Source organism: Peromyscus californicus, unplaced genomic scaffold, assembly GCF_007827085.1.
Source record: "Peromyscus californicus insignis strain IS unplaced genomic scaffold, ASM782708v3 Scaffold_15__1_contigs__length_86483966, whole genome shotgun sequence".
Classification (NCBI taxonomy): domain Eukaryota; kingdom Metazoa; phylum Chordata; class Mammalia; order Rodentia; family Cricetidae; genus Peromyscus; species Peromyscus californicus.
The window spans coordinates 47,317,009-47,344,409 of NW_026294447.1; the positions used below are offsets into that span (position 1 = coordinate 47,317,009).

General features: G+C 45.7%; 1 protein-coding gene across 4 annotated transcripts in view; it reads right to left on the reverse strand.

The window, feature by feature from the left end:
* Kcnk10 (potassium two pore domain channel subfamily K member 10) overlaps window positions 1–25,743 on the reverse strand; it is a 139,982-nt gene extending 114,239 nt beyond the window's left edge. The window contains exon 1 of one of the 4 annotated variants that reach the window (XM_052738711.1): window positions 25,441–25,743. Coding sequence is in view for 3 of the 4 variants with exons in the window: in XM_052738709.1 (XP_052594669.1) it covers window positions 22,009–22,060 (52 nt within the window). In the remaining variant the exon portion in view is untranslated. Of the gene's footprint in view, window positions 1–22,008; window positions 22,620–22,866; window positions 23,417–25,440 lie in introns of those variants that run through there. The other 3 variants (XM_052738710.1, XM_052738709.1, XM_052738713.1) reach the window with 3 other exon arrangements.
* Between the last annotated feature and the right edge of the window lie 1,658 nt (window positions 25,744–27,401).

A 27,401-nucleotide genomic window follows, 5' to 3' on the forward strand; every position in this document is an offset into this window, starting at 1 on the left:
GCTAATATCTTATATGAGTTATTCATGTGACTTCTCATATAATGCAGTGGGCCAGCTTCCCAGGGCAAGTTAACCTTATTCAAGTTAAGAGTAATAATGCCCGTGTTCAGCTCCACCTTCCTGCCTCTTGGCCATGAAAACCTGCGCGGGAATTATGCTGCCACTTATCCTTGAGTATACTTAAAGATGAAATGGGAAATTAACCGCAGCCTGGACTGCCTCTGCTCTTTCACAGTGAAGGGCAAACTGTGGATCAGACCCACTTGCCTGCCTCCGTGTGCACTAGAACTGCAGTCATTGTCTTCTTGCCAGACAATCCCTGTCCCCATTATCCATAGCTCACAGATGACACTGAGCCCCTGGGAATTTAAGAGAAACGACTGCCTCCGCTGAGTTAGTCACCAGTCAACGTCCATTTCTCTACACTATTTACACCTTTCTACTCCACTCTCCCCGGGGCCTCCCTGGCCCAGACCTGGAGCACAGTGACAGTTCCTTATTTCCCACTCAGATCACTGCAGTTTCTTCCTGAGTTTGCTGGTTTCCTTCCCTCCTGTACATAATTAAATTATATGCACGCACCCCATTGTTTCCAGGAGGTCAACTCATTACATGTGATAGCCTTCCAAGGCTCCAAACTGCCCATTGAAATAAATCTAGTACCTCAAGGGCCACAAGAACCTAACTGTCCCATCTGCCCCCTCCCCGTCTCCCCACAAAACTGGAGACTTGTTCTTTCGCAAAAAAGCATCTATTTCCCTCTTCAGTGCCTAATTGATTGCCTTCCTTTGGCTGGACAGTCCCTCTATCATTGCCGTTCACATCATCTCTTCCTTTAAAATATATCTGAAGTGCTACATCTACTAGACAGCCTTTCCTGGGCTCCAGAGCTAGCAGTGAACTCTGTTTCCCTTAAGCTTTAAGCACACACCCATCGCCTCGCATCTGTGGTCCTATTCTACTCTGCCTCCCACTTCATCCTTTGGTTTCTGCTTTATTGCTCCATAAGCCATAATAATCTCCTTTATATTCCCCAAGGCATCGTGTAGTCCTTGGCAAATACTGGAGCAAACTGAATTTGAAAAAGAGGTTACCCAGCCCTGATTGCAGACTGAGAGCTCGTGAAGCTTCTCCACTGGCAAAGCTGATGTCAGATGGCATACGTAAGAGCCACTATCCACGCAGCTGGAATTGGGAGCATGAAGCCCATTCATATCTTATCTTCTTATTGGTGCGATAGTCTCCAGTCAGTTCCAAATCCATTACGATTAAAGACTGAATACAGTCCACGTTTTCACTTTTTAAATCATGTGAGGTTAGAAACACCAAGCATATAATAAATGTAGGCTGGACATAACGTGTTTGGGTTCAGTCTTGTCACCAGAGACAGAGCTGGTGTTAGTCAACTTTTTCATTACTATGACAAAATATGTGAGAAAGTCAACTAAAGGGGAAAGATTGATTTCAGCTTGTGGTCTCAGAGGCTCCAATCTGTAGCCATCTGGCTTCAGTGTTCCTGAGCCTATGGTGAGGCAGAAGATCATGGTAGAAGGCTGTGGTGAAGCAACACTCCTCACCTTGTGGTAGGAGCAGAGAGAGTAACAGAAAGATCAGGACCAAGATGAACCCTTCAAAGACACAAACCAAGAGGCCCATGTCTTCCAATGAGGCCCCACCTTCCATAGTTTGAAGTATCTCCTGGTGATTTGTTCAGATTTTTTAAACCATCAATGGATTAAACTTCTGATTAGGTCAGAACCTCAATGATCTAATCATCTCTGAAAATGGCTCTATAGACAAGCCCAGAGGTGTGTTTTACTAATTGGCTAGGCTACCAATCCAATCAGGTTGACACTTAAATTACCTATTACAGAGCTGTAATTTGGTAAACAATAGTGCCTTGGCCAGTCTCAAAAGTATAGCACACAAGTATGTGATATAATAGAAGATGATACACAGATACAATCTTCTTGCAGAGGTTATGGGTTTATTTTATAGTAAACACTAGGAAAAATAGTTATTCTTAATAGAATGCCTATGATATAGGTGCCATTATCTGAGATGAGACTATATTTGTTTGGTTTTTAAATGGTTGAATAAATTTAAATAAAAGTATTAGTACAGTACAAATCAGTGCTTAAAGGAAAGCTGACTTTTTAAAAGTCTTTAAAAGTGAAATCTAGCTAGGTGTGGTGGCATACATCTGTAATCCTAGAATTCAGGAGACTGAGTCAGGACAATCAAGAGTTTGAGGCTATCTTGGCTTACATAGTGAGACCCAATCTCAAAATTCCTAATTAAATACAAAGTGAAGTTGGCATAGGAAATATTAGTGGAAGAGGACAATAGAGAAGGAAAAAGAATGAGGATTAACACTAAGGATGCTTGAAAAAGACTTAGGGTATCATTATTCTATATTTACCTAAAATTATATACACACACACACACACACACACACACACACACACACACTACTTGAAGTGATAATATTCCATAGATAATATTCCAAGAGCCATAGACTATCTAACATAAACTCAAGTACCCGGCATGAAAAAAGAAACCTCCATTAGAGTTTGTTGGTCATTGGAGTCCAAGAGACCCCCAAAACAACATAGGCTTTTGCTATTGCCTTTGGTTGCCTCCTAGCTGTTGAAGGTAGGTCTCTGTTGTCGAAGACACCATGCTCTTTGGACACAGACTCACAGAATTTGACCAGAAAGTCTCCTTCCTGAGGACAAGCTCTCATAGTACCAGAAGGTGATATGCAAGCTACTAAGACTGGAAAAACAATCAACAATCCTCCTACCCAGCTGTAACACCTATGTACCATCACAATGACCAACATGAAAAACTATCCCTGAAGGGGCAATAGTAGTATTTATATATGGTGGTAACCAGTCGCTGCCTATATGGACTCAAGGCCTCACTGAACAGGAAGGAAATCACGCCTGGTTCTGTAACTCTAGCCAACTGAACATGGCTATTGAGGTCCTGAGTCTTAGAGGAGAACTTACTACCCACTTTCCTAAACCAGGAAAATTCCTAAGCACATTCTAAACACTTATCCTTCTACCCACAGATAAGTGTCAATATCGCCCCTCATCAAAGAAGCTTCTTTTTGCAACAGACAGAAACCATTACAGAAAGCTACCACTAGGAAAAATGCAGAGAACAACTCACCTTGGGGTATTTTGGGGGTGCCCATCACCCAAGCTGATAGATCTTCAATACAACTCCTGAACCCAAGGCCCAAGGAACATTGTGGAACAGAGGACAGAAAGACTGTAAGAGCCAAAAGACTTGGAAACATGATGGTCTTGCTGAATTCCCACACAATGGTAAGACTGCATCTTCAGGATGTTGCAATGAGAAAATAACTCAGTGTGGATTTCTCTTTTAACTTTTTTTTTTTACTTTTTCTTTACTTTTTTAAACCAAGTCTCACTTTGTAGCACAGGCTGGCCTCAAACTCTCGATCCTCTTGCCTCAGCCTCCTGAGTTAAGTTAGGATTACAGACATGTGCCATCATGCCTGACCTTATTCCTCCCTAATACTTTTATAAAATTCAATTATACCTTCCATTAATCAGGGTAGATGCCAACAGTCAAGGGATTCTTGCCTGTAAACTAATTTTATTTACCACATTTTGAAATATAGTTAACCATGTATCCTACATTACCTTTCTAATCACATGAACAAATATAGACCACGCTTTGCATTCACTCAGACCTAAAGTAGATTCTCAACTCTACTAACTACTATTTATCAGAGTCTTGAGGGAAACTCATTTATCCACACTAGAAAACATTCATTGCAAGTTTCATGTACCGGACACTATGACCAACCACCTGAAGTCTCAGTATAGAATAGGAGTAACAGTATTCCCCCACAATGCAAACCTTGTCAGAGCTAAGGACTACAACATATGCAAAATATCTGGCACTGTTCCTGGTCCACAGTAACCATATTCATTAGTTGTCACTGTGGTCCCCATCATAATCATCATCATCATCTTTCCCATCCTCATTGCCATTACTATTATCTTCAGTCTTTGCAAGAGCGTGAAGTGCTGCTAGCTGTGTTTGCCTCCTTAAAAGTCTCTGCTCCCTTAATGTCATGCAGATATCATTTTAGTGGTTTTAGCTTAGTAATTTCATTAGTTTTGGTTCATTAAATTACCAAATAGAAGTTTTTTTCAGGGAATTATAGGCCCAGTGCAGAGAATTATAACAGAAGGTGGCTGGTGAGAGTGGGTGGCTAGAGAAAGCTCTCTGGGGAGATGACATTTGGGCTTGGATTTCAGAGGTGAAGAGGAGCCAGTCACAGGAAGACTGGAGAAAAGAGAACTCAGGGATGAAATGCAGGTTTGGGGAAAGTCTTTCAATAAGACAGAGTTTGGAAAAGCAAGAAGTCCAGAGGAAAATGGGGAGAGGTGGTTCCAAACAAGGTTGTAGGCAGGCTAGCAAAAGCCACTCCACAAAGCTCTGCAGGCCAGCTGCAGTAGAGACCGCTTAGGTGAAATGCGATGCTCCAGAACATCAATGACCAGGCATAGAAGAAAATAGACCAATAGGAAGGCACTGTCAGCCCCCCCCCCCCCACACTAAGAGGTCACACAGATCAAGGGTGGAAGAAAAAAAGGATAGAAACAAAGATTCTAGATGTGGTTTAGAGGGCCAATAGATAGGACTTGCTGATGAATAGAAGGTGTAAGGGTGACAGGAGAGACAGGAAAGAAAGGACTCATGAGATCTGACTGGATTTTATAAGGTGGTGCCATCCCCTGAGATAAGGCAGTCTGGGAGAGGACAGCTTTGGAATGCAAAGTCCACAGTTCTGTGATGGTCTTCTTGGTGAAAAGGGGCCTTGAGGCATGTGAGTGGAAATGTCAAGGAGGCAACTAGCCACATACACACACACACACACACACACACACACACACACACACACACACACACACACACACTTAGAAATTACGGCATTTACATGGCACTAAAGGGCTGCTGAGGTCAACCCAGAAGAATCTACAGAACCAAACGAGAAGCATTCAGTCGTGGAGAGAAAAAGCCAGAGAGAGATACAGCCAGTAGGAAAGCAGGGAGTAGCCAGAAAAGCAAAAGAAACACCCATCCTCTTGCAGACCAGAATGAAATACTTTCTTAAAAGGCTACGTTGTCCTTCTAAAAGTAAAAATTGCTTCAAAGTGTTCAGAAAGATGGGGCAGACACCGCCTGGGACTTTTATTCTTAACGTCCTTCCTTTTTGCTGACACACTCAATTTTGCTTAAAGATTGGTTAAATGGTAATATCAATGAAGATGGGCCCCACTTATAGATGCAAGGCATGAGTCTTCATCATCCTGTGCTAAGAAGGATAAAACGTTCCCCTTTGCTAGTGATAGGATTTAGGGTTTATGTGCAAGAAGTATGTGAAGGACTTTCAGGAAAATGAAAAACTTCTTCAAGACAGAGAAGAAAGGAAGGAGTGGGAAGGAGAGAAGAGGGGAGGGGCAAGCAAAGGAGAAAAAGAAGCTGGAGATAGGGAAAGAGGAGGTATGGTGGTTTGAATGAGAGTGGCCACCACAGGTTCATACATGTATGCGTAGTCACCAGGGAGTTGCACTCTTTGAAAGGATTAGGAGGTGTGGGCTTATTGGAGTAGGTGTGGGCTTATTGGACAAAGTGTGTCACTGGGAGTGTGCCCAGCTCTCTGCCTCTGCTTTGCAGATCAGGATGTGGCTCTCAACTACTTCTCCAGCACCACACCTGCCTACTGTCATGCTTACCACCATGACGATAATGAACTAAGTCTTTGAATCTATTAAGCAAGCCCCCATTTAAATGCTTTCTTCAATGAGTTGCCTTGGTCATGGTGTCTCTTCACAGCAATAGAACAATGACTAAGGGAAGGAGAAGAGAAGGGGAAGGAAAGGGGGAAGGGAGGAAGAAAAAGAGATAGGGAAAGGAAATACCCAAGGAGGGAGGAGTAGAGGGAGAGCCTGTCACTTCCTCATTCCCTTCGCTGTCTTTAGGGCAAAATGGCATCAGGAGTTCCTGAGTCTTCGTACTGCCATTCAGGACCTGTGCGGGTGTGATGCAAGGAGGCAAAATGGGAAACGGAATGAGCCAACAAGAACAAAGTTCTCAATGGTGTTAGAAAATAGCAGAGTCAGTCCTGGAACTTCCTCATTTGGTGAGAATCTATTTCTCTTAACAGTCGGTGCCCATGTTGTATAAGGAACTTCTAGCAGGGTCTTGGCAAGAGGAAGCACTAAGTGTCTTAAGGCATCCTCAAAAGACCACACAGGTGAAGAGCTCCTCATTGTGAAAGCTGACCCTGGGAAGCGGTGGCCACTTAGAAAGTAAGGTAAGTGAAGATGTCATCCTTAGACCACTCCCTCCAGAAATGAAGTGATGGCTAGAGGAGATGGAGGGTCAAGGAGGAGATATGTGATACTGAAGCCCATTTATACACTGATGGGAATATTCATGTAGAGAGGGAAAGACCAGTGGGTCCAGAGAAGAGAGAACGCCCCAAAGAGCAAAGAGATCCCTAGTGTAAGTGGAAAGGTTGATATTAAAAGACACACTTGATTCACTGAGCAATGAGAGGGTACCAGAGGGTACTGGGGCAGGTAGGCTGGCAGAGTCAATCACAGTAAAGAAGGTTGTTCTGACTATATTTTCCCAATGATATACAGAGTGTTCAAAACGCAACCTGTCAAGACCTACCTGATGCTTCCCTCCAAGTCCTCTATGACGGCTGTTTCTCTCTTCTGGCTGTTTCTCTCTACTGTATTATGTTATTGGCTGTCTCTGAACCACCCGAGTGAACCCTTAAGGGCAAGGACCATTTCATTAATATCTCAGTATCTGTCTCAATCAAGGAGCCTGGCTCACATGTTTATAAATATACTAAACTGAAATCAAGTCTCAGCGTGATAAGGAAGACAGGTGTCTCTCGTTATTATTCACAAATTCTATTTTCATGTATTCTCCTATTTGAAAATTTTATCTAGATCCCCTCACAATCAATATTCATGGTGCTTTTGTGGTCATTTGCAGACATGAGGTAAACAATGGGGGAGGGGGTGGTGCATCCACTCACAAGGCACACCCTCAGCTGAAGATCAGCCAAGCTGTGCTCTGCCTTCTCACTTCAGATTTCATAGTGTAAGCATCTGTGTTATTTATGATCTATTTATGATTTCACTGCCTAGAATCTCCAAGCATTACACAGAAGTGCTACCTAGAAAAATGGGAGAGGATAACGAAGGACTTGAGAGAAAAGCTGGGGTGCTAGTGAACTTCATCCAGGCACACGTGGCAGGGCTACAGCCGGGAGTTCAGCGTGAAATAAACCAACAGTGCAAGTTCAATAGGATGATAGTCTATCCTAATCACTGGATGAGAACGTTGTGGCCAGAGGTTGGCAGGAACCTAACCCTGTGCTTCCCACAGTAGCAATGGTTTTCATTTGCTAATTCTGTATTTGCAACAACTTTGTAGAACATGATAATTATTGCAAATAATGAAAATCAACTGCACTTCATTTTTCCCTCTCATGAGAAGGAGAATTATGGAAACAAACTGGTTTTGATGAGGCTCAGATGAGCTTCATCGAGCCTTAGTTTATCACATGCTTGTGGCTCATTTGCCAGAACCAGGACTCAAGGAGTACGTTTTAGGGAGAAAGTGACTTCTTAGGTATAGATTATATTCCTTGAAAGTGGTTGGCCTTAGTGGCAAATTAGGTATCCTGGGGTACTGCACCCTCTGCCCTCATTCCACCACCAAAGCTGGTGCCTGATGCATTAGGCAGAGACACAGGGAAGAAAAATCTTCGCCATATGTCTTCCTTTGAGTTCCCCCAAGAAGCTGAACCTACAATAAGAATTTGTAATTTGTTTGGGAGGTGCAAAAAGCACCATTAGGGAATTAGCGACGAGAGCCACAGATGGGAAGGTTGCTAAGAAACCAAGAAAAGATACAGCATCAAGTGAGTTATCATGGTGAGGAAACTGAGGTCCTGTGCAAAGCATACCCACTGCTGAGGGAATGGGGGTGTTGATGCACTGTCTCCCATCAGTCATTACTTGAGGGTCACTCTAGTCCTAATTCCCCAGTACTCTTCACCTTCCATGGGAGCAGCAAAGAAGACTCAAGCCAAAAAGAAACAAAAACCTGCCAGGATAACAGTCAGAAGTTTGTCAGTAGCCAGATGTGGTAGTCCACACCTGTAATGCCAGGGGCTGAAGCAGGAGGGTGGCAGGTTCAGTGCCAGTCTGGGCTACATGGCAAGACCCTCTCCATGAAAAGTGAGAAGTCAGAGAGTGCTGGAGTGTCCAGAGTAAGACAATAAGGTTGGATACTGGTGTGGGTGTTGGATCACACTGAGCTGGTAGTGACAGTCACATATCAACTGTAACCAGGAGTAGGGTTATCTTTATGAGGAACCTGCTGATTTAGTTACTTTTTTCAAATCTCTGGCAAAAACAGCTGTTAGAAATAGCATAAGGGTTATGTTTGGTTATGTTTGAATCACTGTGATCAAAATACCTGCTAGAAGCAACTTGTGGGAGGGAAGATTTATTTGGGCTCACGATTTTGGAGAGATTGCAGCCCATCATGGAGGGAAAAGCTGTAGAAGAAAGCATGTGTCAGAGGCTCCTCACACCACAACAAACCAGGAAACAGAAGAGTACCAGAACCAGGAGCCAGGCTATCACTTCAGAAGCTCACCATCCTTTCTAACCTATTTCCACCAGCCAGACCCACTTCATCAAGCTCTACAGCCTCCCACAAGAGTGCAACCAGCTGGAGATAAGGCTATCAAAACATGAGCCTATAAAGATCTGCATGGACTCAACCCCTAACAAATAGGAATGATTTGTTTCAGCTAATTATCCCAGAGGATGCAGTCCAGGCTTTCTTGTCTCCATGCACTCAGGGAGGATATCACACAGCAGGAATGTATGACAGAGGACACTCAGGTTGGACAGAAAGCAGGTGTGGTCTGACAACCAGGTTTTAATCCACATTTCTAGCAATGAATTTCTCACAGTGCATCGAAATTACTTGATTAAATATTTGTCTCGATGACCAGACTGTGATGTCTCTGGGAGTCCGGACTTGGGACTTTTCCACCTGTCTGTATCCAGTACCCAGCTCCATTTCTGTTTAAGCTCACTCGGTCAGTGTCCAGAATAACCAGATGGATGAAAAACAACCAAAGGCATCCTGACAGCCATGGGAAACGGTGGTGAGTGTGAAAGTGGACAAGGACTTACAGAGCTCCCCAAACCCAGCCCCCTGTGGCTGTCTGTTCTGCCTCTCTTTATAACTGGGACTGAATACAGAACTTATTGCCTGATAATCCGGCATTCATGTGCCCACAGAAGCTGTGTTCTCACCCTACCAGAGAAAGGAATCAATGAGTCACAGTCTCTCATTAATTCAGGCTCGGAGGAGGACTTCTGAGCTGAGGCCACAAGGACAGGACAAGCAGGGAGGGGGTCCCATTATAGCCAAAGGAAAAATACCACAATGTTACAATACCTCCGGACACACCAGGGACAAAGCGACAGCCGGCATGGAGGGGATGCTGGCAGTCTTTATTAGGCCTGTTATGTTGGACCGACAGCTGCATGCTTCCATGAATCATTTGAAGTTAGGAGAATATGGACACACCATGGCTTCCCATTTATTGATTTGTTCACTCCAAATGCATAAATTACCATAGAATCAAGGGCTGAGTGACAAAGCCAGAGAAAAGATTCTTTCAACTAAGAAAATTGAATATGCAACAGCCATTGCTCCGCAGCACACCTCCCCTTTGCATAATTGGTTCTCATAACCAAAGATGTCAGGAAAAGGTTTTTTTTTTCCCCAACTGTATGTTTTTCAGCTCCTATGAGTCCTATATGAAGATCCAAATGGCCCAGTCAAGTCCAATGCCCACCACTATTCTGGCCACATAGCAGCTGTCCATCATAAACATTTGCTGAATCTATTGTGCAGTCTACAAGTGGTTTAAATAATCTTAAAATAAACTTTTAACATGATCTTCCCATGTCACACTATTCCTGGAGATCCTGTTATCCTTAAGAAATCAACAAGCACCCCATCGATCACCTGCTACACTGGTCATAATGTGACCATTCATGTCACCTCCCCGAAGTCACCAAACCACACATCCCCCCTCAAGCCAATAGCAAAATCTCTTGACAAACGACCAGAGCTTGAATTCATCCAGCCTATTGGTTTTCTCTCTTCTTGGGGAACACACCCAAAACTCTCAGCATCTAACCTGGCTGCCAGCGAAGCAATGTGGTCAGAATCTCAGAGCGAGAGCCACCGTCATTGGGTGCAGGTGTAATTACACCTGCAGCATGCGCAACGCCAGCCTTATGAAACTTTCCATGGTAGAAACAGAAATGCTGAGAACATTGTGCATGTGTGGCCCAGGCCTAGGTCATAGCAAAGCCTCTGTTCATCCAGGAGCTGAAAATGGGGCTTCCAGAACCCTCCAGGTTCAATTCTCAGCATCTACCTAGTAACTCATATGTAACAGCAGTTCCAGGGACTCCCCCCTCTTCTTGCCTCCACAGGCACCCGGCAGTCATGCAGTGCACAGACATACATGCAGATAAAACACCCATACACATAAAATCAAAATTGAAAGAAGGAAAGGAAACGGGCCCTCTGGAAGTGTACAGTAAACAGAAAGTTAAAAGCACCAGTGTAGGGCTGAGGTTGGGGCTGAATGAGGGAAGTGTTTTCTGTGCAAGCGCGAAAACACCAGTGCCCACTTACAAAGCCATTGTGACGTCACAGATCTGTAATCCCAGCACTGGGGGGACGGGGAGTTTCACAACAGGTAGAGCTCAGGGGATCAAAGCCATCCAGTCTACAAAATCATTGAGCTCCAGGTGCAGTGAGAGGCCCTGCTGCTGAAAAAGGGTGGGGAGGGGAACTATGGAAGAAGACATCCCAAATCTAACCTCTAGGCTCCAAGTGTGCCTACATGAGCAAGCACTCGCACCTGTACACGGGTACACACACACACACACACACACACACACACACACACACACACACACACACATAGGCACCAATAGGACAACAAGATGGCTCAGTGAGTAAGGGTGCTTGCTACCAAGTCTGACTACCTGAATCTCTGGAACCGATGTCTAAGGAAAGAACCTACTCCTATAAGTTGTCCTCTGTCTCTGTCTCTGTCTCTCTCTCTCTTTCTCTCTGTGTGTATGTATTTATGTATATATATATAACATACACATAATATAATGTATACACATACATAGATGATAAATAAATAAATAAATAAATGTTTAATGTTTAAAGTACCAAGGAAGAGTCCATCCTATATGGTAGAGGGAGTTTCCAGGTTGAAAGAACAGAGGGAAAATAATAGGCTGGGCATGGGGCGGGGCGGGGGGGGGGGGGGGGGGTGTTACAGCGGCATATGGGCATTCTGAGACTCTTTCAGCCCTCGGTTACCATGGTTACAGACAACAGAAGAGCTGGCTCTAGTACAGGGCGGGCTTCAGGCAGCCTCACAGAAGGCCCTCTCACCCCGCCTTAAACCCTGTCCTTGTTACTTTGTGTGAAGAATGATATACTCAACGGTCTCCAGTTCTCAATTCTGCTCAAGTCCACAGTGACCCACAAAGATACCGTCCTTGTACTGTTCTGTTCCGGACTTCCCTCAAAATACAAATCACGTGAGGAAGGAACCAGGTGTGTGGTGTGGGGAAGCGTGGGAGCCCTGAGGCAGCCTACTTCCAGGAAACGATTTATTCAAGATTACAGAGAAGACGTACCAGTCTGTCAAAAGGATGCTTACTGGAAATACGACAGAGAGTGCCAACAGTCCTCCTCCACCAGCATGTCACTGTGTGTGCTTGCCACCCCAGGCATACTGTCCCTGCATCTTAGTGAGGACCAACTCAGGTTCCGATCACCTGATTCAGATGGTGTCGTCATTGATATGGAAACCCCATTCCCCAACATTTGGATTGCTCAGACCAGAGACCACCCTGTTTTCTCTGGCTTTTTTTTTTTTTTTTTTTTTTTTTTTGAGAACACTGAGTGGAGTTTGTTTGTTTGGGGTTTTTGTTTTTGTTTTTTGTTCGTTTGGGGGTTTTGGTTTTTGAGGGGTTTGGGGGGGAGGGTTGGTTGTTTTGTTTTGTTTTTTGTTTGTTTGTCTTTTGGGGACAGGGCCTCACTATATAGCTCAGGCTGGCCTAGAATTCAAAGCATCCTGCCTCATCCTCCCAAGTGCTGGGATTTACAGGTATGAGCCACCACACATAGCTGAAGACTGGGGTTCCAGTCACTAAATATGTAAAAGAGGGGAGCTTATGAAGAATCTTCAAACTAGGGAAGTCTGAGTTTTCCCACTCCATCTCTGGTTCTCACGGTGAGTGAAAACGAGTGTGTACTAAATAGCCTTTTGACAAGCATCATCATGGTTCTCATAAACAGCTCAATAGATACTTTCTTTTTTGATAGTTGTGGGATAGAACCCGTGGCCTCACACACACCAGGACTGTTAAATATTGGCAGTATTTGGTGGCCAGTGATAGAGAAAAACACTAAGGGCCTGTGAGGACTCTCCAGAGGGACTGAACAAGCGTCATTCTGTGAAATTATTTCACGATAACCTGTCACTGACGTTGCTGCTGCTGTTGTTACTGCTCTTGTTTTTAGTATTTTGACTGCAGTTTTTGTTTTGTTTTGCTTTTTTCAGTGTTTGGGATTGAACTCGGGGCCCTTTACATACTAGGTATGCCAGGCAAGTGCTCCCCCACTGGGTACATCCCCAGACAGGCCTGACTCTTCTTCTTCCTCCAGAGCATTGTTGAAACCAGCTATATCTCACAGAACACACTTTGAGAAATACCGGTGCATAGTTTTACAGTTTTAAATCATAGTTACCTTTATCTCAATTGATCATCTCAATAGCTACAAAGGCTATTGTAAGCTATGTTTAATGGGGGGGAGTGACACTAAGGCTCAACACTCACTGGTCTGGTGTTAATACAGCAATCTAAATGGATTAAGACATTCCACCAATAAACTCAGTAGAGCAAGAACTCAGACTCAAATATTGTGATTGCAAACTTTAGTCTTTATCTGATCTTTTTTTAAAAAATCAAAACAGCCTAGGTTTCATAAACCTGGACTAAGAGTATTGGACCCCAGGAGACTCTCAAGAGGGGTGCCTCTGCCATGGATTACCCTCCCTGGCAACCTGGACAGTAACCCGGATGTATCTCAAGAAGCTGAGAGTTGCTGGAACCTTCACACCAGCATAGGGCATCCATCACCTGTGCAGTGCTTAGATAATTCTGGGTGCATCACTTCATTTCATATCATCTGCATAACAAACCAAGGATGTGCTGGCTGTAAGTTGTCCATCTTACAGTTAAAGAGACCAAGTCAAAAATGAAGACATTTCCTCCAATCAGTTACTGCTAAGCAATGCAGCTCAAATGAAGACCAAAGGGACTCAATGGATCAACAACTCCATTCTTTTCTTTTCTGCAGGTGCAGCAGAGACAGCCCTGGAACTCTGATCCTTACACCCTCAGTAGCAATGCTGCACAAGAGGACATCTTACCTTGAGTCTAAGTTAAATGATTATAACGTGCACTTAATCTCTTCTCCAGTCATTCTAATAATATATGTTCTAGACCAGATCTGACCTGAGTTCTTTCCATAGAATCTCAAATTCTGCAGTGAGAAATGAGCACCTTTAGCCTAAAGCAACAATCTCAACCACTAGATTTAGGATATGGCTCAGGCTGGTCTGTGGTTAAATGGGTGAAAAATAAGCCCTCTCCAATTTGCAAAGAGGGAAAATAAACTAGTAACTAGGAACTTTTTATCTTTAATCTTTTCCTCTCATCATTTCTTTAAATCTTTACCTAACTTCTTTTCTCACATGATGAAGTTGGTGAGTGTTCAATTGTTAAGTATAACAACTGACACCCAGCATCTCTGTTTGGCCTACCAGGCTCATATCACAAGAAAATGGGTAAATTTGGGGGCTCAGTAAACTGCAACAGCACACATCTGTAACCCCAGGACTAGAACTGTGAAGATCCCTCGAGCTCTTGACCAGCCAGTTTGGCTCAAATGACTCCCATTTAGTGAGAAACCCTGTCTCCAAAAAAGTAAAGAGAAAGAAAGATAGATAGATAGATAGATAGATAGATAGATAGATAGATAGATAGATAATAGGTAGGTAGGTAGATAGATGATGGATTAGTAAATAGATAGATGATAAATAGACAGATGATAGATAGATAGATCTTAGATAGATAGATAGATAGATAGATCTTAGATAGATAGATAGATAGATAGATAGATAGATAGATAGATAGATAGATCTTAGATAGATAGATCTTAGATAGATAGATAGATCTTAGATAGATAGATAGATAGATAGATAGATAGATAGATAGATAGATAGATAGATAGATCTTAGATAGATAGATCTTAGATAGATAGATAGATCTTAGATAGATAGATACATAGATACATAGATACATAGATACATAGATACATAGATACATAGATACATAGATAGACAGACAAGGTAGAGAGTAATTAAGGAATACACTGGATGATACCCCTTAACCTTCACACACATTCATTCACACACACACACACACACACACACACACACACACACACACACACACTAGCACATGGACAGCACACACAGGTTAAATTACAATATTTATCTTTATCTGACTAGACTATTTTGCTGTAATTCAGGAGACCTCTAGTCTCACCTGTATAAGAAGCTTATTTTCTGTGTAGTATACTTGTTTCTGACTTCTGTGTCATAATTACAAGAACTGGCACTTCAAGGCTGTCTGCAAAGGCCTCAGTGAACTCGAAGTTCTCTTTCATCCAAAAAAAAAAAAATCTCATTGTGTCTTCCACTATCTGTTTAATAACTAAAACCCCCTACATCGAACAGCTGGGTAAGGGAGGAAGTGAAACTAGTTTGAAGAGGCAATAGCAACTGAGATGGGAACTCTGTAAGAACAGGGTGAGGAAGAGGAAGGAAGAAAGGCATCAAGTTGCCTGTGATGGCTTGCTTGTATGTTGTAGCAATAAACCCTGTTTGCTTATACAGAAGCAATAAGGCCAAATTTATTCCCAAAATGCCCTGTTTCTACTCTTACAGTCATTAGTGTGCGTAATTCTCCACTTGCGGCCATTAATGCCCACTCCCCCTGCCTCTCGAGGGCTGGAAACGGTCAAGGAAGACCGCCCCCTTCATGGTCACTCCTCCTTTGGCCAGTGGCTGTGGGCCTCACACCTTCTCCAACCTCATGTAAAGGATGAGAAAACTGGGCTTCATTGTCACCCCATGGCACTCAGTCCCAGACACTTGGAAGAATAAAACGGAAATCTCACATTTTGTCCATAAACCACAGATAAACGATCTGTCGAGTAAACATGAGGTCTCTGCTTTGCCCATTCTGGGTGACAGTGATGAGTCTCACAGACAGCACTAAGCTGCTGTGAAGGACCCAAAGGACCAGAGTCCAGGAGAGAATGATTCTTAACGACAGAAATAAGTGACCTTACTCCCAATGCCACACTTAGGTTCCATAAAAAAGCCTGTGGATGGGCCCCTAAGCAGATCTAACTCAGTGTGAGCCTCCCACTAAGTGCCCCTCTTAACAAAATCTGAAGAGACCATTATTTTTATTCATGTTTCTACTTTTATCAAGGGACTAAACTGAAGCCTCTTAATAGGCTATGGGCAAATGACTTACATCCACTCTATCATTCAACATTCTCTATCTATCTATCTATCTATCTATCTATCTATCTATCTATCTATGTGTGTATGTGTACATGTGCACATGTGTGCATGTGCGTGTGTGATTCCCCACAGACTAAAAGTAAAAAGCAATTCATTAGTTCATTGTGTAGTAAATATTCTCTGCACCATATCTCAGCTCTGGTGGAAGTTTCCACCTGGGACAAAACAGCATTGTGTTTCTCAAATGCACCTGACTTAAAGGCAAAGCACAGATGTGTTAGAAATGGGATGAACAGCAACGATCCACATGCCCTGTCTTCATTCCACAAAGGAAGAACCAACCATGCTGTAAAGGAAGCTTGAACCAAATCTCAGCCCAGAAAAATCTCTGGAACATCATCCTGCTGTACTTTCTGAGCTAATTATGGTGATTTGGGCTCGTTATTAATTGCATTTGGAATGCTGATCTTCTGAAAGTTGGATATTCAATCAGAAATAGATTATTTCCTTTCCAGAAAACCTAAACTCTGCAAATGCATGTTTGGAAACAGGCTAATGAAGGCAGCACTCATGGGACCTCACAAACTCAATATAGCTCCTATTCACCACAGACTGCTATCTTCCTTTAGACAGGATGGAAGGTGGGCTTATACAGACTGACTGCATTCAACATGCTGACTCTTGGGGTAGCATGTATGTCAGCCTATACAGGTGCAAGGTGCTGAAACAGCCTACACCTCTCTCCAAGAGATTTGTGAGTATACTGGTGAGTAGGAAATTGGGGTGACCTTGGAACGAATAAAGACCCTGGAGGAAAAGAGAGAAGGAAGGTGTGAGGGAAACTGCTCTGGTAGAGGCAGCCAACGGCCTGGGTCTGCCTCTGCTCTGCCTATTTGGGGTGTGGAGGCCCCGAATAAGCTGTTTATCCTTTTTCTGCATTCTAGCTTTCCCAGCAGTAAGACAAAACTCTAATATCTGCAAACATCGTTGCTTGAAGAACAAATGACATCATTTGTTAAAAGTGTTCAGTAAACTGAAAGGTGCTACACAAAAGGTGAAGAAGGCCTTTCTGGAACACTACACTGAAAGCGCAGCTTTTTAAAGAATCCAGCTCCAGTTCCGAGGTTTTACTTATTTCTTAAGTGTATTAAAGTGCCTGAAAATAGCCACAGATCCATTATTCACTGAATACCGACCAGATCTTTGTCTGGCTGGATACACCCATCTGGCATCACTCCCTCACACTCACATAGTCTTTCAGTTCCTGGAGAAAGCGGAAAAGGAAAGCAGTATGCTACAGACTTGAGAGATAGAAAGGAAACAGGAATATGGGTGTCCATTCTGGGGCCATGTTATTGAAGACCATCTTCTTCCAGCCTTGTTTGTACTTTGTAGCTTGTAACTTAAAGAAGTCTAGAATTTCATGATGAACAGAGCCTTGGGTTCCCTCCAACCCCACCCATCCACATGTTCATCATCCATCCAAACATCAATCTATCCGTCTATCTCTCCCTCTACCTAGCTCTCCTCCCTCTTTAATCCATCCCTATCTCCATTCATCCATCCAAATCATCATCCATTAGATAATGGGTTCATGAGCGACTACAGTTTTCTGGGTACTTCCTGTGGCACTGGAGTACAGTAATGAGCAAGGCAGGGAAGTGCCTGCACATGAAGCTCACATGCTAGTAAAGGAGGCTGGCATCAAATGTGACATATAAGTAAGTAAGATGATTCCAGATTGCAACAACCACCAGAAAGACCCCTAAGCACATGATACATTCTAGAAACTGACAGAGACAGAGAAAAGGATTCTTCAAATAGGGCAAGAACGCCCTTTCAAAAGTGGTTACTAACATGTGGCCCGAGAGTCAAATGGTAGACAAGAGACAGGTTGGTTTTTGTGTGAATAGTCATCACAAGCAGCTCAAAGTACCCTGAGACAAAAACAACGTGATTTATTTACAGAAGAGGAGGAGGAGGAGGAGAAGGGGAAGAGGAGAAGGATAAGCCACTGCCCAAGTACTCGACCATCAGAACTGGGAAGGTAGTACGATGAGAGAAGTCAGAGAGGTGGACAAGGTCATGTCAATGACTGCTCTCTGTACAGAAAGAAAGTAGGACTCAGAGAAGCTAAGTGAATAGCCTGAAGTCATGCAGCTAGTAACTGCTATAGCTGACTCCAGATCCTAATCCTTTTCTACCCCCAGATCTTGAGTTTTCTACACTATATTGATCCACTTGCCTCAAGCCATGAGAACATTCTGTGTTAATGTTTCTGGAGCTTAAAATCCTTTAACATACTGTAACAGCAAGCAAATGCTGTGGGATGTCTTTCTGTATGCTATGAACATGTGTTGCTCTCACTGGCTAGTAAATAAAGCTGCATTAGCCTATGGCAGGGCAGGATGGAGCCAGGCAGGAAAATCCAAGAGAGATAGGGAAAGGAGAAAGGAGAGTGGGGGAGACACTGGCTGCTGTTGTCTCCCAAAGAGCAACAAGATGCCAGAAGACCGGTAACGCCATGGCCGTGTGGCAACATATAGATGAATAGGAACAGGTTAAGTTATAAGAGCTAGCTAACAAGAAGCCTGACCCATAGGCCATACAGTTTGTAAATAATATAAGCCTCTGTGTGTTTACTTGGGACCAAGTGGCTGTGGGACATGGGTGGAAGTGATTCATCTTGACGTGGGGCCGGACAGGACCTGAGAAACTTCTGGCTACAAGCAAATCCCAGTTACGCAGGACAGCACCAGTAAATGATTCTGGTGACTTTGGATGCATCCCCCCTCCTCTTCTAATCCCTCTCCCTCTTCATTCTCTTCCTTCTCTTTTTCCTCCTTCCAAAAAGTTCTCACAGCCCCTGAGTGATGGAAGACTTCCCAGGCAAGAGTCAGATGCCCTAAAAGTTTATGAGACATGGGCTAGAAGAATGCTTAAGAGCCCAGATTCTAGTCCAGTCCCACCACTGACTAGCTACGCAACTCTGAGCAAGTTACTTGACATCTCTGTTCCTCGGTTGTCTCATTTTTAAAAGCAGGATAATACTTTCCTCCTAAGCTGTTTGTCAACATTAAGGAAGTTAATATATGTAAAGTATTTGACCCATGTCTGGCACATAATTCTAAAACACGCCCACTTTCCTCCGGCCTCTTAGCCAAACTCTGATCACCTGCACCTTCAGAAACAAAAGGTGTGAACCAGGTCACTTTGGGGGGAAGGCAGCTTCACAGTGTCCCAGCAACAAGCAAAGGCCAAATAGGACAGTAACACACCATCAAATAAGAACTGTAAACATGAAGCCTGGAGACTGTACTCTTCCAGAGGACCTGGGTTTAGGTCCCAGAACCCACACGGCAACTGGCTAAGCATCTGTTACTCTAGTTCCAAGAGGCATCTGATACCTACTTCTGGCCTCCATGGACACTATGTGCATGTGGTACACAGATATACACAGGCAAAACACCCATACACATAAAACAAAATAGAGAATTTTTTTTTAATAATGAAGGCAAACCAGGAGAGGACCAGCAAGATGGGGGGAGGAGGGCTGGGGTTGATAACTGACGTGGGGGATATGAATATAAACAAAGTATAATGATGTATATGAATGAAGAGGCCATCACGAAACCCATTCTTCATATGGCAACTAAATTTTTAATTAAAAAAAAAGAATTGTGAGAATAACTGAATGAAATAATGGACACGAAGCACCTGTCTTGCTGTGCTGGCTCAGGAAATGCTGTTATTTTTGTTGAGGTGTTTATTTTTAGCAGCCGTGGTTGTAACTGTAGAAGCTACTTGTATGGTTTTCCTCTCTGTATCAGGCTGTGAAATACGAGAAAATTGTGAGAAGTACTTGTCCCTGGGACACAAGAGGCTATTACAGAAATAAGTTTTCAAAGCCGAAGCCAGCATCAGAAAGACAGTCCCTCAATGCTCCTTCTACTAGAATTCCAGAAGCTATCTACCCCTCCCCAGTCAACTGCCTGCCCCCCTGGGGACATCTCACCCTAGGATGTGTGTACTCCTTTCTCCACACCAGGCCTGCCCCAGGTGCATCCCAGTCCTTTGGAAGTCCCACCTGGGTGCTTCTTCCACAAATCCTGTTGATTTCAGGTCACCACGGCTTGTTGATCCATCATCTCTCCATCCCCAAGGCCACTGCCTTGGTTAGTGCACCATTGTATCTGGTCCCCACAATCCCATCATATGGCAATGGTAGCTCAGATCATGTGACTCCAGCTAAAACTATTTGAGACTTAAAGACCCTCTTCCTGGATCCCAAACCTAACTCTATCACCACCACCACCAGGGCTGGGGGCCAGAGCGTATAGATTCCCTTAGCCACACCTCACAGCACCTCTTTCTTACTTTCTCTCTCCTCTGAGCATGGGACACTGCTCCCAGCTCATCAAATGCGCATGTTCCTCCTTCTCTGAGACCTTTGCACGGCAGTTCCCTCTACAGAAGGCAGGTCCCCTTCTCACCGGCCAGCTAACCCCTCTCTAGATGTCAGTTCAGGTGTCATTACCTCACAAAAACCTCCTGCGCATCCCCTCCCTCCGCCTTTGTCAATCTGCTTTGTTTTGTTTCAGACAGGATAGAAGCCCAGGTTGGCCTGGAACTCACTGTATAACCTCGTGTTCACCTCAAACTATTGGAAATCCTGACTCCACTGGCATTACAGGTATGAGCCACCACCCCTAGCTTCAATCTTTTCTATCAGACTTTTAAAGCGCCATGGTGCTTACAGAACATGCTACACATTCAATTACTAACTCCTCCCTGCAGTGACTAATTTTGACCTGACACCCACACTGTAAATTCCAAGAAGACACATATTTTGTCTGTCCTGTTCTGACTATATTCCCAGGGCCAGGACTGTGACTGATGGGAAGCACGCATTTGACAAATAAATATGCCCTGCAAGGATTAAAAGTAAAAGCCAAATCACACTTCTTATTTCCAGAGATGTGGAGACCAAACGGAAGGCTGGGCTATAGTGAAGGTGTTTGCAAAATGAAGGGCAATGTGTCTTCACTTGCTTGTCAGCCAGTCAATTCATAAAACATACTCCACAAATAACTTGCTTTCCTGGTTCCAGTCTGGGGAAGAGATGAAATGTACTCATAAAGAAATTTAAACGGAGGAACTGAGTGGGAATTAGATATGATCAAGATGCGTTGTATGAAATTGTCAAAGTAAATAACATATTTAAAAAAAAAAAGAATTTAAACACACACAAAATTTTAACCCCAAGCACTCAAGCACTGCCTACCCCAGTTCAGCCTATATATGAGCGAAGGGGTGACTGGGACACACGGTTTCAACTTCTGTTCCCATATTGGCCACTAAGAGCCATAATATCTGCACATTAACATCAGAGGCAGGAGCCAAGGCCAGGGTGTGGTGCACCCACACACCTGTCTTAATCCCTTTTACAGGAAGGGAAAGTGACCCCCACATTCCTAAAAGTATACCACAGCACTGTGTGCGGGGGCACACTGTAGGTCACTCCGTGAGACCTTCCCAGACCCACCATTGTCTGTCGAGGAAAACCACTCCCCACACCCTTTCTACAACCTGAGCCAAACTAGCGGGCACGGTTAGTAATAAGACAGAGGAAAGACGCTGGAGGCCCCGTGGGCTCCATTATTCTACATGTCCTACGAGAGAAGGGCTACCCCAGGGACAGCTGCTGCAGATCGCAGCCTCAGATGCTGCCAAGAAACCTGTCCCCCTGAGAACACCCAGGGCCGTGCGGTGCAGCTCCAGGTCCATTGAGAGGCACCCCACCCATCTGCCAGAGAGACAAAGATCACCAGAAACAAAGGACACACACACACACACACACACACACACACACACACACACACACAGAGGCACACTCACAAAGTCCAAAGCAAATACCAACACTTGGTGAGATTTCAATACAAACAGCCAGCTTGGTATATCTTTAAATAGACTGTGAAACCATCCTAGAGGGACAACGATTATGGGATCTTGACAGGCGCGATCTGGGCTCCGAACCCACGCTGCCTCCGCCCTCCTCCCACCCACGCTGCAGTTGCCAGGCGCATTTCCCAGCCTCAGGACGCGTGCTGCCGGGAGCAAGCTCATCCGCTCCTGCCAGTGAGAGACCTGCAGGTGGAGGAGAGCCAGGGTAGCCCGAAGCAGGCAATACCAACCTTTAGGATCCCAGTTCACCTGCTTTCTTGGCGTCTCGATTGGAAATTTCATTGCTCCGTTGCCCACAAGGGGATGAAATGAAAAGAATCAAAATAATAATAATAATAATAAAGTCTTCAAGATTTACAACTCTTCGGTTAAACAGGCCAACAGAACAATTTCTAAGGGTGGAGGAGCATTGGAGGGGCTCGTGGGGAGCCCCAAGGAAAGACAAGCGGGAAAATACTAGCTGAGGAGAGCACTGAGCGCTGGCTTGGGTGTTTGCACCGGTTAAGGAGGTGGCCAGCTGCTACCCTCGTGGGTGAAAGAAAAAGTAAGATCGGATGCTGAGGGTGGTTCCGAGAGGATGAAAGAGCGGGGTTGCTTCTGCAGAAGCGCGATAGGCAGATGCAAAGCTGAGCAGCCGCAGGGCCGACGCCGGAGAGAAGCCCACCGCAGAGTCCCTCGGGTCCCCAAAGGCGTGTTCGTACCCCCTCTCTCGCTCACACACACACACATACACATACACACACAGGCGCGCACACACCCGGCCGCGCGCTCGCGCTCGGGCGGGCACATCAGCCTTGCTCGGCTGATCACAGAACACTCGCCCCACCCCAGCCGCGGCTCCTCGCCCCCGGGCGACGCCCCCCACTCCCCACCCGCTGAAAGCCATTGGATGGAAGGGTGGTGCGGCACCCGGGGGAGCCAGCGGCTAAGCCGACCCTCCCCTTCCCGTTGGCGCTCTGCAGGTGCCGCGCCACTGCGGGAGAACGCGGGGAGCTTGTGGATCTGGACACCCGGTCTGGACGCTGGGCGGTGGCAGACCTGTCCTCCCCCGGGCTGCACAGCGAGCGGAGGGCGCGGCTGCTACTTACTGGCGCGGCCACAGCGTGCTCGGTGGAGTTGCAGCCGGAGACACGCTTGGCTGCCTGGAAGGCTCTGCAGGAGGCGGAGGAAAGGGCCTGCCGCGGCCCCACCGCAGACCTCGGCCTGGGGGGGTGACCTCCTTTTACCGCTTCCACCCCGGGTGCCTGCTCTCTCTCTCTCTCTCTTCTGTCAGTTCATTTTTGGTACTCCACTCCCTGCTCCCCAGCGTGGTCCTCTGGCCTGAGTCCCGAACCCAGGTCCCCACGGCGCTCCTGAGTTGAGGAGGCCAGTACCAGCCATGAGCCTTTTGTTCTGGGACCGCTTGGTATCTCACCACTGCGATCTCACCGCACCTAGTTCCCCAGACACAGCTTGGTCCCCTCCCCAGCTACCTGTAGCCGGACTGGGGCTCATGCTTGGAGGCTAGGGAGATGGGTTGGGGAGAGGCACTGAGGCCCTGGAGGAAAGCCGAGTTGCTAAGGCTTGGCGACTCTGAGAAGCTAAAGAGGTGGCCCAGGGAGCCCTTGAGAAACAGCACCAATGGTGAGTGCCGGAAGACCTCAGCCGTGTTCTCAGAGAGTTAGGGCGACGCCCCACCCCCACGGGGCTAAGTCTCCAGAAAAGGCCAAGGGTGCTGGGGTGCTCTTGAAAGAGCCACCCAAGCATCCACATGAATTCTGCTTACAAGTTCCCCAGGATACCTAACAACAGAGTCTTGCACATAGTAATAGATGCTCAAAAAAGAAAAAAAAAAAATGTTTGCTAAAGGAAGGTACGATTAGCACACTGTGGTGTTCCGTAGGAAGTTCAACTCAGTACTACCCTTGTCTGTAAGATTACCAAAGTCCATTCTTCATTCAGAATACACATACCGAAGCCCTTCTGTGTACCATTACTGTGCCAGACGCTGGCCACCAGACAAAGAGTAAGATTGAAGTGGACCTTCCCTTCATAGAACTAGCGTCAGAAGGTCGGGTTGATTGCTGTCGCCTTAACTCTCGGAAGAAAAAGTGGCAACTGTCCTGTTCCCGAGTCTGCCAGCTGTGGTCCTATAACCATACAACAGCCTGGCATTCAAGGTACCTTGAGGATCAGGGGAGGCCTGGGTCATCTCATCCTCCCTCCCCTCCCCACGCCCGCCCCCCCCCCACTCCCCACCCCCCTACACACATACATCTAGGTCTTTAAGCCCAAGGGTAAGCTCTATGGAGACCCACTGTGGCAAACGTTGGGAAGTGCTTTGTCACGGACTTCACACGCGGCCCAAACTGGAGCCTCGAGTTCTCTGCAGACCGCTGTTTAAGGAAAGCTGGCATCACCACCACCGTGAGGTGCTCCGCCTCCTCGCCCTTTGGATGGCTTCCCCAGGTGCATCAGAGCTGCCTCCTCTGGGCTGTTTCCACACTTTCCTCTCCTTGGACTGTGAGGACGAACCAGGCTTGAAAATAAGGCAAATTCAATTTCTGTGTCCCCCAGTTTGTGAGCCCCAGAGACTCCGGTATGGGTAGGAATTCCTTACCCAAGCCTCCAAAAGGGGAGGGGGGGGCGTCTCGGAAGCCCTTCCAAGCCTCACTCTGCCCTCTCATCCTGCATCTCCATGGGAGTCAGTGAGGATCCACAGACAAGTACACCTTCTCTCATCCCCTCCTCTGTCAGCTTCCTCCATCTCTCCGAGGATGCCTTCCCTGATCTCTTCTTTACAGAAGAGCATACTTCTGCTCAGGAGGATAAAGAAACCCTCCCAAGGTCACAGAGGGGAGATCAAAACCCCAAGTGTATCTGACCCAAAGACCCATAGTTTCTATACTAAAACCTTGGGGCCCAGGACCATGAATCTGAGCAGATGGGTTCTTTTGAGTAATGATGATTCAAATGTTGGACTATCTGACACTCCAGCCTCTTCCCCTTTGTAGAATGAACTGAACTACCCTTGCATTCAGGAGTCAACATTGAGGATTCCTAACACTGCCCAAAGTACGGTTTTGCGGAACAAACTGCAATCTTCTGATGCGTTAGCTTTCAGCCAATCAACAAACACAGAGTATCCCTTATGTACAAAGTTGCAGGTCTTCTTTAGACGTGATTTTGACCTCTGGGTAATGAAGGACCTCCCCACCCCAAGAACATCAGGACATTTATGGGGAGGCTGAGATACTTGGGGCAGACCCTGCTGGCTTGGGGAACAAAATGAGTATATAGCTGCTGGTTGGGATAACGTCTTGCTCTGGTCACTGGCTTGGAGGAATATCTCTCTACTGAATCACTGCATTCCTTCCCTCTTTCGCTGGCAACTCACCTCTGGGGCATTCTCTTGTCCCCTTTCTATTTCCCTTCAGGATGTGTCCAAAGACAAGTTTATTGCGGGGGGGGGGGGGCGGCAAGGGGGTCGAACAAAATAAAGAAATTCCAGTATCTTCCCTGCAATGCACGTGAAATTAAGTGCAGTTCTCCCAAAACTGAGGTGCAAGACCACCCCCCTCAAAAAAAAAAAACCATACTTAGCACATTAACCCTTCGTGCTCCTCTCCCCCACCCCTACCCCTGCTTCCATCACCGTCAATTTGCAGACTGATTCCACTTACCCAAAGGAGGAAGAAAGAAGTGACCTATGTAGGGAAAAAACGTCCACCAAAAAAGCAGCGCCGAGTGGTTGGATCTCTCTCTGCGCCACAGCAACTTCCATGGCTATCGCTGCGGGCCAGTTAGGTCTGGTGGAAAGAGCCCGCCTCGGGTTTCTGCCGCAGGAAAACAAGGCATCTGGCGAAAAATCGCCCTGCGCTCCTCGCTGTCCCCTAGGCAGGAGCCTGGGGCTGGCAGCAGCAGCATCCAGGGTGCTTTGGGTCCTCCGCCCCGTCCCTGTCCCTGCAGCTCAGAGTAGAGTTGCCGCACTCTTTGACGCTAGCTGCGTGGCCCGGCGTGGGATGGCTGGGGAAACCCCAAAACCTCAGTCATCTCTGGTAACGAAGTTTGCCTGAGTTGGCAAGCCCTTAAGCATCTCCCAGGTCGCAACCTGGGCTGACACAGTGTGACCTGGGGGTGGGGACTGGGGGGGGGGGGCGCAGCTAGCTGCGTGGGGCAAATTGCTCAGCCAGAGAATAGTTGGATTCTTCTCGGAGGTGAGGCACAAAAATTTCCTGGGACAGTGAATCTCTGGCGACAGTAAAGCACCTTGGGGGATTCTGCTTAGCTAAAGGGAGGAGGGTGGTTCTAATAAAGATCTACTTTAAATGCCTAAGAATGGGTTCACGTGCCAACCTAGAATTGTTCCCCTTGGGTTTCGTCATTCCTCCCCCAAACACAGAAGAAATCCCTGTGCTTCACTTCTTCAATACGAGAGAGACAGACAGCTCCAGGTCCTCTTTTCGAAAGATTTGAACTCTGATTTGCAAGTCGTTTTATGAAGATATCACCTGGATATGCACACACACACACACACACACACACACACACACACACACACACGAATACACCCATTCATTAGGGAAAGGAAGGGGTTATCTACTGGCCCTAACTTAAATTTCCACCGGAACTGTTTTCTTTTCCAAGGCAGTGTCTCCACATAGTTCTCAGTGTTCAATCACTCTTACGTTTCAGGTCCCAACCACCATCTGGAAAAACCTACCCTTAAGTATATGTTGCTCTAATCTTGGGCTGTGCTTTGGCGTGAAAAAGCCAGAGACACATCCACAACAAAAGGGCAAAAGATGTCAGATATCCCTGGAAATGTGGATCTGGACTGCCCAGTACCAAACCGTGTGCGCACATCCTGCAGAATTATTTTGATGACTCAAAGCTCTGGGAATTAACGAAGATGTTGTTATTAAAGCTTCAGTCTGACAGAGATAAGCCATAACCAAGCACAGTAGCCTCCCCCTTGTAAAAGCTCTCTTCTTTAAATCTTAGCTACGGGAGAATAATATTTAAGCTCCCATTGGGCGTTATACCAAACATCCTAAACAAAATGAGTAAGCCATAACCCCTTCTCTTGTTACAGTTAACTACCTTTCTCTGGGACACTACCACAACATAAGCCTAAGGTTTGTTTTGTTTTGTTTTGTTTTGTTTGCTAAGAGTTTGAGCTGGAATTAATGTTTTCCCTCAGCTTTTTATTTTGAAAATTTTCAGCCAAGGCTATAATCTCAGTTACTTGGGAGGCTGAGGGAGAAGGATCTCAAGTTCAAGGCTTGCCTGAGCTACAGAGGTAGTTCAGTGCCAACCTGGATAACTTAGAGAGGACGTGTTACTAAATAAAATAATTGTAAAAGGGATATAACTCAGTAGTGGAGCACCAGCCTAGCATAGGGCCATAGGTTCAATCCTTAGTACAACAAACCAAAAGAAGGAAAGGAAGAGGAGGAGGAGGAGGAGGAGGAAAGGAAAATATCAAATATTGTAGTTGTTTGGTTAAAAATAGTGCTGTGGGGGTCTGGGAAGTAGTTCAGTGGGTGAAGAATAGGCCTGAGGACCTGCGTTCAGATCCATAGACCCCACACAAAGTCAAAGCTGGTAGCACACACCTGTAATCCCAGTCCTTGCTCTGTAG